We start from the raw sequence: 14,143 nt of genomic DNA, 5'->3' as shown, positions 1-14,143 counted from the left end.
TGTTTTTGTTTTTTAAGGAAAGGCTTAGTCTAATGGAAGATGGATAGTCTGCATCTGGATTTGGAGACCAGCTTTGTATGGTCACCGCATGAGAGGTCATAGCATGAAGATCCCAAAAGGATTTTTGATGAAGACCCTCATGAAGGCGAGAAGTTCAAGTCTCAACAGATTACAGCAGCAGACTCTAGAAACAACTAGATGAGATTGTTTGACATTTTTCAATCCTGTAGAATCCCACACTCGCCATGTCGCTCTGGAAGAGTCAACATGGTGACCCTGAGAATTTGCAGGATTGAAGGACGTGTTCCATTTGGCAGACGAGCATCCAATCAATTCCTCAGCAGAGATTGATGCAGCTGCCATCTTCCTGTCAGTGGGATGGAGTACTGCATTGACGATGTGGGGTATGCCTAACACACTGCCTTGGAACATTTTAGCCTCCATAGAGAAAAAAAAAAGGTTCATATTGATAGCAACTCCGCACTGTGCAAAGTGCGGAAGCTAAAAATCCAAGTATGATCACGGCCTTGTACGCTGCAAGCTTGGCAAGCACAACAGCATGTCAGACTGTATTGGTTACTCTCCTTCTCATGCACCATACTCTATGCGGAGCATCAGTTTGTCCCTCAGCAGTTTCATGTCTAGGGATGCAATCCTGGATGGGTCGCCACTCCGACACAAGATATTCAACCCCCCCCCCCCCCCCCCCACCCCGAGGTGTGGCACACACATCGATGCATCGCTTTGCATGCAAAACTACAGGGGTGACACTTTATAGCTGGCTCGGGATTCAGACCCCGGCTAGAGAGTTCAGAGGTGAGTATGCGTACCTCTAGAGACTAGACTATCTTGCTCTGCACTGAATGTGCCTGAAAAAATTCCAAGCTGCGATTTCAATTTTTGTTAAAGTAAAGTACATTCCACAACAAACCACATTTCAAACTTGGCCACCAAAACCAGCTTCCGACTGGGCATCCTCCGTCATGCAAAGGTCCTTCCTTGGCACACTTGAACTCTTGTACCCTTTGAAACGATACAGGTGAGCTTTATTTGGCTCATACGGCTTGATTGGATTGCACAGGCAAAGTGCGCTCGATATGAAAATGGGAATCTTTTTGGAAAAACGAAAACAATTAATATTCCTCTTAATTAGCTGCACATGTACATTGTATGATCCTCCATGTTGCACAGATTTATTGCAGGTTTCGGAGTGAGTGTCGTATATTTATTTCAAAGACGATCACATAATTCTTCATACGGAAAAGCCAAGTTAACTATTTGGTGAAATTGAATATGAAAGGGTAGAAGTAGATAGTTTACATGTAAAGTTGTAAGATCACAAGCGTTAGATAAATCGGTCAATTAAAATATGTATGCGCAAGGCCAACCCAAACAATATAGAAGCCCAAATGAATAGGAGTACAACTGACATTGATCCAATATGGCTCTCAAAGACCAAGGCTAACCTCCAGAAGATTGCACGTGGAAACTAGAACGGCACTCAGTAGAGAGCATACCTCCACCTGGTTGGCCATTTCACTCAATGGTTAATAATCACTTAAAAATTCTACTAGCTGGATCCGGATCCGGATCTTCACCAAAATTGAAATGATTCTTCATTGTCCCACACAAAACCTGTCCAACAAGTTTCGTCCAAATGCATCCATAACTTTTTGAGATATCCTGCTATGTATCGTTTTTGGTCCAATCTTCCAATGGTGAAGAATCACTTAGAAAATTAAATAATTCTCAAATCCGAAACCATATTCAGATCTTCACCAAAATCGAATCGAATCTTCCTTGTCAGACACCCAAGCGGTCCAACAAGTTTCATCCAAATGCATCCATAACTTTTTGAGATATGCTGCTATGTATCGTTTTTGGCCCCATCTACCAATGGTGATGAATCACTTTGAAAATTCTAGTAGCCGGATCCGAATCCGGATCTTCACCAAAACCTAATCATTTCGTCCTTGTCACATTCGCTACATCTCTGTCAAATTTCGTCCGAATCCATCCACAACTTTTTAAGATATTTTGTTCACAAACAAACGGACAAACAGACAGGTGTGAAAACATAACCTCCATCCACCTTTGGTGGATAAAGGATAATATATTAAAGCCAAACTCGCTGGTTTAGCAATTTCCTGCACAAGCTCACATTAAAATGACATTTGCCATTTATTTTGCCAGCCCCTGGCCTTCATCTCCTGTCTATCCTCATTAAATATACGAAGGCAGGAACATCAATGTATGGAAGTTGATAATAGGCAAATGTGATATTATCATTCGGAAATCTCCTAAGGAGATTCCAGGATCTCAAACAACAACTCAGCACAACCCCTTAGAGAGCCCCCCCCTCCCCCTCCTCCTACTTTAACCTGTTGTCTGGCCATAAATGCTTCTCGTTGGAGTTAAACAGAGTTGCCAAATTGAGGGAAACCTCTCGATATCCATCGGGTGTGATTAATGAACTCAACACCGGAAACCAACCGTTTGGTCATAGTTGGATGGCCCATAAAACTAGAAACAGAAGTCGATCTCTGTGTGTTAAGGCCTTTTTTTAGATTCATCAACGAGCAGAATCCAGAACGTCACTCGGTAGAGCGAATACCTCTGCCATACTGAACAGTTTACGTTTTGTATCTCACTGATAGGCCGGATCGGTATCCAGATCTGAACCAAAATCGAATCTGTTTGTTCTTGTTGCCAAACCAACTAATCCACCAAGTTTCGTCATAACTCATCCACATCTTTTTGAAATATAGTGCTACAGTGTACATATACCGTTTTTGGCTCCATCTCTAAAATGATGAAGAATCACTTAGAAAATAAAAAATTATAGAATCCGGATCGGATCTGGATCTTCACCAAAATCGAATCAATTAATCCTTGTCCCACACCCAACGTGTCTACCAAATTTTGTCCAAATCCGTCCATAACGTTTTGAGATATCTTGCTCATAGACAAACAAACAGGTGTGAAAACACAACCTTCGTCCACTTTCGGTGAGGCAGGTAGTAAATGCATTTCAAATTTTTGTTTCCAATTTTTGTTTCTCAATCATCAATAAATGTATTGATTAGTCCCCCCCTACACTATGTAGCATTACACAGTTTAGTTAGTCCATGAAATATTATAGATTTCTCAAAATTCAAACTGATATAAAATGAGGCAATCCCTTAGTTTTCGAATGACACTAAAATTTGACCAATCACACAAACAAAATTGAGGGAAACTGTAGTAAAAAAAACAAAAAAAAAACTGTTTCTTTAATATGGATTGATATTTTTATTCAGCTATGGAAAAGGCTTGATAATAATAATAATAATAATAATAATAATAATAATAATTGTCAGGCAATACAATGTGTGCGGATGTTCAGCACATGTGCTTGTGCTCACACGCATGCACACAAACATGTACACACCTCGCTCTTCTATCGAAAACCGTGCAGAGTGGCGGGAAACAAAAGTTTGAAGTTCTTGATCCAAATTGCACACAAGAGGATCCACCGGCCATTTCCGCAGACCTGCAAGCACACAAAAAGGGCAACGACAAAGCTAGTGGGGATATCACACAGAACAAGGAACTGATACTCTAGCCCCCCCCCAACCGCCCCTCCCCCACCCCCACCCACCCCCCACTCCCCCCTCACAGCCCCCCTCACCCCCCCCCCCACATTTTGGGTAGTATGAGGATACATCTGTGTAATATGAAAGATAAATGTCGAACTGTTTTTGAAATATCATGTGCACAAGCCAAGTTACTGAGATGGTTGCCATGGCGACATAATTCAGCCAATCACAGCCGAGACCTAATTAGATAGAGATAATGTCATGAGGAATAGATAGCTGCAATACGAAAGCTAAATGTTTAGCTGTTTTTGAAATACCGCGTACACAAAAGTACACGGCCAGATGATCGGTCAGTCGGAGCTTATTTTAACAAATAATTTATTTAAGAATGGGACAAAATAATTAATTATGAAAAATACCTCACAGTGAACCTCGGGATGAAACATGTTTTGAAGAGTCCTTAACTGCCAAATAGTATCTCGATTAATAATCATTTTATACTCACTCCCATTTATAATTTTGTCAATGATGGATTGCATTACTCACAGAAAGTTTCCAATGATGGACTCTAGGTACCCAAAACATAAGCCTCCATGATGACGTTTTGATGTTTTGCACCTGTTGTGCAGTTCTCCTCATTCCTCCTCCCCTCCCCCAACGCTGCCCAGAAAAATTGAGTTCATAAATTGATAGATTGAATATGGTGTTGATTACAGTGCCTTCAGAAAGTATTCACACCCCTTGACTTTTTTCACATTTTGTTGTGTTACAGCCTGAATTCAAAATTGATTAAATGGAGATTTTTTATCACTGATCTACATATAATACCCCACAATGTCAAAGTGGATTTTTAATCGGAACTAAAAATATATACATACAGTGCATATAAATAAAATACAGAAATATATAATTTACATATGTATTCAACCCCATGAGTCAATACTTCGTGGAAGTGCCTTTGGCAGCGATTACAGCTTTGAGTCTTCTTGGGTATGTCTGGATCAGCTATGTACATCTGGATTTGGGGAGTTTCTTCCATTCTTTCTTGCAGAATTGCTCAAGCTCTGTCAAATTGGATGGGGAGCATTGTGGAACAGCAATCTTCAAGTCTTTCCGCAGAATCTCAATGGGATTCAAGTCTGGGATTTGGCTGGGCCACTCAAGGACTTTCACGTTCTTGTTCTGAAGCCATTCCAGTGTTGCTTTGGTTGTATGCTTGGGGTCATTGTCGTGTTGGAACATTAATCTTCACCGCAGTTTAAGGCCTTTTACTTTCCGAAGCAGTTTTTTCTCAAGGATTTGCCTTATTTAGCTCCATTCATTGTTCCCTCTATCCATACAAGTCCCCCAGTCCCTGCCACTGAAAAGCATCCCCATAGCATGATACTTCCACCACCATGCTACACGGTAGGGATGGTGTTAGATGTGTGATGAGCTGTGCTTGATTTCCGCCAGACATAGTGCTTTGCATTCAGGACAAAGAGTTCAATTTTCATCTCAGACCACAGAATATTTTACCTCATGCTCTTTGAATCTTTCACGTACCTTTTTGCAAACTCCAGCTGTGCTGTCATGTGCCTTTTTCTCAGGAGTGGCTTCCGTCTGACCACTCTCCGATAAAGCTTAAATTTGTGAAGTGCTGCAGAGACTGTTGTCATTCCAGCATGTTCTCTTATCTCACCCAAGGAACTATGTAGTTCTGTCAGAGTGGTCATTGGGTGGCCCGGTTACTCAGTTCGGTCGGACGACCAGCTCTAGGAAGAGTCTGGGTAGTCCCATATTCTTTCCAGTTCCTAATGATGGAGATCACTGCGCTCTTGGGAACTTTCAACACTCTAGAAATTGTTGAATACCCATCCCCAGATCTATCCCTCCTTACAATTCTATCTCGGGGTTATACAGACAGTTCATTGGACTTCATGGTAGAGTTTCTGCTCCAACATTCACTGTCAACACTGGGTTCCTTATATAGAAAGGTGTGTTTCTTTCTAAATCATGTCCAATCAATTGAATGGGCACAGGTGGACTCCAATCAATTAGTAGAGACATCCCATGGATGATCAAAGGAAATTGGATGCACCTGAGCTCAATTATAGCAAAGTCATAGCAAAGGGGTTGAATACCTATTGACTCAAGACATTTCATCTTTACATTTTAAAATATTTTGTAAAGATTTCTAAAAACAATTCCACTTTGACATTATGGGGTATTATGTGTAGACCAGTGACAAAAACAAATCTCAATTTAAACCATTTTAAATTCAGGATGTAACACAATAAATTGTGATGAAAGTCAACAGGTGTGAATACTTTCTGAAAGCACTGTAGCGTGACAGACAGACAGACACAAGAAGCCGCTTACAATATCCTCCCATTTTTATTGTTTGTTTTTGGGGTTTTTTAAATGCGGTAATTATCATAAAATAGTTTTCAACTGCTTTCATGTAGATCTTTGTTTCAGTATATAACATGTGTGTATAGCATCATAATAATCATCCTCATCATCAGGGATGAGGATATTGGGGAAATAGGTCGAAATAAGACCAGGGAGAGCTTTGTTGGTGATGAAATTATTAAATATGTAGATGTAGACTTCATTCTTCAGGAAGTATCAAGGAGTTGTATGTTGTCTTTGGAAGGAATGGAAATTAGGGCTATTGAAGGAAGGATAAATCACTGTGTCTGGTTATGGCAGGAAGACATTGGCTTGGTAGATGAATGACCAAACATCATAGGTAAAGTTTACTCAGGATTCAAAACATAGGTACTGGTTAATGGAGAGCCAACTGAAGGCAAAGGGGGTCGAGGTAATGTTTTCTTCTTCTTACCATTCTTCCAAGAGGGAGGGATTCTTCCAAGAATAGGAATGGGATTAGACAAAATAAAGGGTGGAAGTGGTTGGGTTTTTTTTGCGGAATGGACTGTGACGGGATCAGGGGTCACATTTCAAAGCAAAGAAGAGGAAAGTTGTGACGGTACTAAAGCAGGAATTTTCACTTGGAGAGTAGTAAATGCATGGAATAGTTTCCCTGGGAAGGTTTTGGCAGCAGAAATGGTATGTAGGTTGAGATTTGAGTTGGATAGGTATCTAGATCCATCAGCGATAGAGGTGTACAAGTGTACCTATTGGCAGGAGTGGGAGGAAGCTGAGTTATGGATTGGTGGTTGGATACCTGTGTCATGATTGTGATGTCTGTAAGAGGGTCTCATGAAAAGGTGAATGTGCAGTCTATGTTTGTTCATTCCTCACCCTACAAATGTGTTCGCTCCCAGCCCACATAACTTACTCAGTTGCATTTGGGGGGAAGCGGAGAGGTGCCATTAGCTTAAGTACATGAATAATGTTAAGTGCTCTTTAGCATCCATTTAAATTACATAATGAATGCTGGGTCAGCTGTGGGATGTGAGTAGCACCTCTTTATTGTATTTTTATACACCACCTCTATAGCAGCTTCTGCAATATCCCGATAGGTGCAGCCAAAAACAACATCCCATGTGGTTTTCACAAATGCTACACGCCATGTTGGTTGCCAGAAACTGGCACTCCTCCAACAGTATGAAGCTTCTGGGGATCCAGATATTGCATCTGAGCTCTTGGAAACTCTGGACATGGCCAGACAACAAAGATGGCAGGAGCTTGATTTCACTCATTCAAGTAGAAAGGCATGGAACCTATACTAAAGGCATATTGGAGCCGTCTCACTTGCTCAACATCAATCTCCAAAAGTATCGGCAAATGCTGTTCCTTCTAGGCTGCTCCTCAACTATAAAGTTGCCTCAACTAAGGAGGATCATCACTAAGTTTGTAAGGAATACCCCTACACCAGGGCTGACATTGACACTGGCCTTTCCTCCACCAAAGCAAGTAAAGCAGCAGGAATTGAGGGCATATGAAGGACTTGGGACCTCACGGATGTGATTGGTTGGCTTCTCTTTTTCACTAACATCCATGCAACTGGAGTCATACCATCAACCTGGAGAGAGGCTAAAATCATTGCCCCTTAAGCCAAGGAAACCTGTCTTCCCAAAGGGTCTGTCATAGCTCCAGTCCTCTTCAACAGATTTGTGAGCGGACATGCCTTATACCAACCACCTCCAAGAGGTTTGCCTAGATATAGATGATCTTGCCCTTGCTATCCAAGCAATCAACCTCAGCAGTACCCTGTCCCAGTTAAAGGTAAAGGAGCAATACGTCATCTACTGGCTCCTCCACTCAAACCCAATTAAGAATACATCAGTTACCACTTTCCATCACAGCAACCGACTGGCGAACAGAAAATGCCAGGTTTCCTTTTGTGGCAAACCAGTCAAGAGTGAACCACTCCCTAAGTACCTTGGAGTCGCCTTTATTTGCAGCCTCACGTTGTCAGGACTGAGATGTCTGCGATAGATGTCTGGTGTCAGGACTGTGGATTATGCACCTTCTAACTTCAAGTCTAAAGAAGTTTGGCGAATGGACAGGCCTGAGCTAATTTTTCTTTATTTTCTCCCCATTTATTTTAATTGCCAACATAATTACGAGTATTTTATCAGATCCACCACCGAAGGTGGACGGACGTTATGTTTTCACGCCTGTCTGTTTGTCTGTGCAGGATATCTCAAAAATGGTGGACTGATTTGGAAAAGCAAGACCAAAAGTCTAACAGCGGCGTAGCCGGGCTTGTAAAATATTACAAACCACAAACACATTATTAGCTTTTTAAACAGTCGCTAATGCTGTTTACAACATTAAACAAATAAATTTGGAGGAATCCCGACATCCATGAGGTAAATTTTACTTACAGAACTGAGCGAAGATCTACTGTAATCACCTCTATAGCAGCTTACCTCATGGATGAGGGGTATATAGTATTAGAACTACTAGGGCATGCCCGTACTATATATCTATCTAAAATTATATCCCCCCCCCCTCTATTTACATGAAATGGTTTGGTCCATTCGCAACGCCAAAGCGAACGGCGAACGGCTTGCGAGTACAGTGACAATCCCCCCCCTCTATTTACATGAAATGGTTTCGTCCATTCGCAACGACCACAGAACCCCCCCCTCTATTTACATGGAATGGTTTGGTCCATTCGCAACGACCACAGAACCCCCCCCTCTATTTACATGGAATGGTTTGGTCCATTCGCAACGCCGGCACACGCGATCGTTCGCTGCTCTCTGATTGGTTGAATCGTTTTTTGGACATAGCTCGGTAAGTAATTGTCCGATTAATATGAAACCTTGAAAAGGCACATCCTCGGGTCCCCAGCAATATACCTGGCAAGTTAAAAGTATATCGGACCCGTGGTTGTCGAGAAACAGCGGTCACAGACAAACAAACGTACAGACAGAGATTACTGGAATTATAGATAGAAGATAATACTATATACCCCACAAGGGTTGAAGGTGTACCGGTACTCATTTACCAAGCAGCTAGCTAGCGCTTGCCAAGCCAGCCGTTCCTTATGGAGTGCTTGCTCGAATGCTTAAACAACTTGGCGATCTCTCCACAAGAAACTTTGAAAATGAACACACACCCAATGTTCTTGAGACCCAACCATATATCGACTTTAATCTATATACCCCAAAGAGGAACGATCTTTCCTGCCGAACTCGAAGTGAGCGGGTGTTTACGCTGTAATTACATCATATACGTAATGACGTAGCGTGATAGCCGGACACAAAACTGCCGCTACTTTAATATATATATATATATATATTGTAACGGTTTTGAGAAGTGTAACGGTTTTTTGAGAAGTGTAACAATTTTGGAGGAAGTGTAACGAATGTGAAAACGTTACAATGTGAACGTTACAAAAGTATGGTAACACCCTGGTAATGTAAATAATGGTCGCAGCCGTCCTCCTAGTTAATTCCATGAAACTTACACGCAGGTCACGATATATCTTTTTAAATAGTGTATTTCCTTATTCCATGTAGGCAAAATATGTGTTTCCCACTAGATTGACTTTGCATTGTATCAAACAAAATAAGCATAGGCCCTTGCAATTTCCCCAAACATCTCCGCTCTCCAAAGTTCCTTTCAAAAGGGTGCGAGTTGTGTTCAATCCCGCAAGCCGCCATTGCCCATGTGCTAATCTCGGAGAAGAAAGGCGTGTCTCCACCTCGTCATAGAGGGGAGGAGTGAGCCAGAGGGTCGCATGGCCAATCAGCACCGCGGTGAGCGACCCGGTAGGCGTGCCCTCGCAGCCGGCGGCTTGATTCCGCCCCGAGTTATAAAAGCGACTGTAAGGGACTGCTTCACCAGATGACTTGGGAGATGACTTGGGAGATGACTTGGGAGATGACTTGGGAGATGACCTGGGAGAGGAGCGAAGAGGCGGCACCAAGAGGAGCGGTGAGATACGAAACACTCCAAGCCAAAGAGGAGAGGTACTCGGAAAGGAAACCAGCTTTGGAGAGACGCGCTGAAAGGAGGGAGACGGCTCCACCAGAAGGAGAGGAGCAGGTGTGCCGAGCCAGCGCGTGACGTCTACAGCAGCGGATACGCGACGGAGGGTTTTCCCGCCAAAACCGCGAGGAATTGAGAGCTGCTGCCTCCGACCTTGCCTCCCTCTCCAGCAATCCACCTCAAGCCCTACCTGCCTGCAATATCCCCTGTGTAAGTGTGAACGTCGTCTGTCCTACTCGTTGTCTTGGGGTTAAGTAAAATGAATAGTGTAAGTTAACGATTCGCTGTGTGACTGCTTCTTCCATCCATTGCTTGTGTGTGTATAATAAATCTGTTCTTCCTCCGTACTCTGTCTTCTTCTCTTTTCATTCTCTTTCAGTCGCTTTAGAGGTTTCCCGATTGAATATCTGCGGTGCGATCTGGTCAAAGTCGGGTGGAATCGGGTTCTAATCGGGGAGTAACTGTTCAGACGTGGTAATACCAACCGCTCGGTAAAATAACATCTAAAACCGCGTCTGTAACAATATATATATATATATATATATATATATATATCTATATATATATATATATATATATATATATATATATATCTATATATATATATATATATATATATATATATGTGCTTGTGTGTTTATGTATGTATGTATCTCTATATTTGTATATGCACGTGCACCGGAACTGTAACGCAAACGGTAACTGTAAGGTGTGCTGCACTTCCGTTGAACTTGGGGCCGGTGAGTGAGCTTTGGCGTGGCTCTTCCTTTTGTATGCATTTTCTACACATATCGCACATCTTACATACATATCACTATACATACTTGACTGATATACATGCCTGCTGTTTTTGTAGACTTAGCGGAAGACCTTTGTTGGTCGAAAGCTTGTCAAATTAAAGATCGAAGTCCTGAAGCTACGTCCGCATCTGATTTAATCTCCCGATTGTTTATTCAATGCAAATGAGACGCCCTGCTCGTACTGTGGAGTTTCTACTATTTCTCACAGTTATATATATATATATATATATATATATATATATATATATATATATATATATATATATATATATATATATATATATATATATATACAGTGGAACCTTGACTTACGAGTGCCCCAACTTACGAGTTTTTCGAGATACGAGCCGTCGCTCCGGCGGTTTATTGCTTTGAGATGCGAGCCGAGATCCGAGTTACGAGCTTTCGCCACCCGGTCACGTGGTTATCTTGCCGTTCAAGTACAGTATCTCTGTCGTATAGCGCTGCATTTTAGTTTTCGCATTTCGGTTATTTTGAGTTTACGCCGCCAGGTGGGTTCCGGTCACGTGGTTATCTTGCCGTGCACGTACAGTACGTATCTCTGTCGTATAGCGCTGCATTTTAGTTTTCGCATTTCGGTTATTTTGAGTTTACGCCGCCAGGTGGGTTCCGGTCACGTGGTTATCTTGCCGTGCACATACAGTACGTATCTCCGTCGTATAGCGCTGCATTTTTTTTTTCGCATTTTGGTTATTTCGAGTTCACGCCGCCAGGTGGGTTCTGGTCACGTGGTTATCTTGCCGTGCACGTACAGTACGTATCTCTGTCGTATAGCGCTGCATTTTTTTTTTCGCATTTTGGTTATTTCGAGTTCACGCCGCCAGGTGGGTTCTGGTCACGTGGTTATCTTGCCGTGCAAGTACAGTACGTATCTCTGTCGTACAGCGCTGCATTTTTTTTTTCGCATTTTGGTTATTTCGGAAAATTTCTTAGTTTTAACCATGGGGCCTAAGAAAGTGAGTGGCAAGTGCAGTGCTGAGAATAAGAAGAGGATGATGTGCTTGGATATAAAACACGCAATCGTCGAAAAACATGAGCGAGGTGTCGAGGAGGACGTATATAACGGCAGAGGAGAAGAGCATGCCAGGCCACAACTTGTTCAGAATGCCGGCGATAGCTCGCCTTCTCTTTGTGGAAAACACGGTGAGATCCTTAACATCCAACAACTAATGGGACGCAAACGGGGCGCCCAGTTTAGCGGTACACACATTGATGAATCACCCTGCCTGTGATTCACCCATGACAGGTTATAGCTGGGTCGGGATTCAAACCCAGGCTGGACAGTTTAGACTTTAGAGTCAAGTGTGCGTACCTCCAGTCCAGGCCATCCTGCCAACTTGTATGCTGCATACAGGTGAAATATAAAGCGCGAGATATTTTTATATATACTGTATATTTAAAAAAAAATTGGTGTGGTTTTTGGCGGGCTGGAACGGATTAATAGCATTTCAATGCATTTCAATGGGGAAATTTGATTTGAGATACGAGCAATTTGAGTTACGAGCTCGGTCACGGAACGAATTAAACTCGTAAGTCAAGGTTCCACTGTATATATATATATATATATATATATTGCTACGGTTTTGAGATTTGTACAGTAAACTCCATAAAGGTTAAAGGTTTGCCCCCCATAGTTAGTCACACGAGCAACATGTAGCCTCATTTGTAGTATAGTTATGTCTTAGTATATGTGAGAGTAGGCCCCTTCCAGTGTTAATCCTGCGTTGTGTAAAGACAGGAGGATAGGCCCTACTTCTACAAACCATTCCACGTCCATAGGCTCAATCCATTGTGGCTAAAAAGCCTTGGTTGTGTTGGGCACGAGTTAACACGAGGTGGGCCTCGGAAGGTGGAGGAGGGTTGAGGTCGGCGCAGCAGTAGTGGGGATGGTAAGAATGAGTCACCAATCAGGGCTCACAGCGTGTGGCTGCAGCACTGCGTCACAGGGCGTGGTTGGAACATTCGATCGGGCTAAGGGCGTGGCAATAAAACCCCTTGCACGAAGCCCCACGTTAGTTGCGCGCTAGTCCAGTTATGAGAAGGGAGAGGCGCTCGTCAAGTTGAGTTGAGTTGCGTGCTCGTCAATTTATGGGAGAGGTGTGCTGAAAGAAGTTACGAGTTCTGAGTTCTGAGAAGGGAGAGGGGTTTTGAAAGGTCTGGCAGAGGAGAGAGAGGACGCGCTTGAAGAGGATCACTCGCACTGTATGAACTTGGTTACGAGGGATACGTGGGCGCAGCCAGGGCGTTGATAACTTGCGCGGTTCAGCCAAAGCGAATGAACGTGGCTGAATAACCGCCAGCCGCGCTAAGTCCGCCCTCTACCGTTCGCCCCAAGATTATTACCTGTTTGTTCGAGCGACACGATACGAGTTCCTGCCTTCGTCTACCTCCATCTTCGCGGGACGTGCCGGGGACCGTGGAGAGTGAGACGGGACCGATCCTGGACGACCACCGCGGCACTGGAGAACACCTGCTCATCTGCAATACCCCGTGTGAGTGTGTGTCAGACGGGTCCATTGTCTTTGGGTAGTAAGAATAAGACTGTCTTAGGATTGCCCTGTGTCTCTTCGTCCTGTACTGTATATACGTGCCATAATAATTAAATATATTTGTTCTTCCTTTTCTTCTGAATTCGATCGTCTTTGTGATTTCTCCATTGACTAAGCATGGCACGAATAAGATCGCTCCAATCGGGTTCCACTATCTATAACGGTGCGGATCACGTGTACGCAAACCGCTCGGCGTATCACCATCACACGTGGTTCGTGCGAGGCTTATTTCCTCGCTTCCAGGGCAGCTCTAGTACTTAGGTACGAGTGAATTTGGTCCCGAAACCCTATTTGGCGCTGTCCGGAAGGGACATAATAGGTCTTGGGTCGCGCCAGGTCAGTAAAGACAAGGGGATTAATCCCCCCTTGATAAGGGGAGAAGGCCGGCGACAGATCCGCAACAATATATTTATATATATATATATATATATATATATATATATATATATATATATATATATATATATATGTATTGTCGCGTAACCGTGATTAACACCACAGTTACGGATGACCGATTTGCGAGACTTTAACTCCCGAGGCGAACACTCAATGGCGGACTCAAGTTCAACACCAACGCGCGGAATGGCGGGGCGCAGCGAAGGCTCCGCAACCTTATCTATTAAAATCAAACACCCAGGAAAACTGCGTTCAGATATTATGTACAAAAAGTAATATAAGGGTTTATTAGGAAAAGTAAAGCCAGTGAAAAAGCCCGCCGGTAAATCTAATAATTCTAATAAACCTAAATCGGGACGTCCCCACACGACTGACAGCAAACACAAACGAGGGAGATTAATCA

The 14,143-nt window shown here is 43.0% G+C and overlaps 1 protein-coding gene across 1 annotated transcript in view; it reads right to left on the bottom strand.

The window, feature by feature from the left end:
- Positions 1 to 14,143, bottom strand: part of LOC137436137 (microtubule-associated protein 1B-like) — a 102,040-nt gene that overhangs the window by 55,143 nt on the left and 32,754 nt on the right. The window contains exon 2 of the mRNA XM_078786283.1: positions 3,431 to 3,532. Within this exon, the coding sequence (XP_078642409.1) occupies positions 3,431 to 3,532 (102 nt within the window). The remainder of the gene's footprint in view (positions 1 to 3,430; positions 3,533 to 14,143) is intronic.

This window comes from Myxine glutinosa, chromosome 11 (genome assembly GCF_964187855.1).
Source record: "Myxine glutinosa chromosome 11, kmMyxGlut1.1, whole genome shotgun sequence".
Lineage (NCBI taxonomy): Eukaryota > Metazoa > Chordata > Myxini > Myxiniformes > Myxinidae > Myxine > Myxine glutinosa.
Note: the sequence above shows the minus strand (reverse complement) of the source record. Positions and strands in the feature narration are given on the sequence as shown.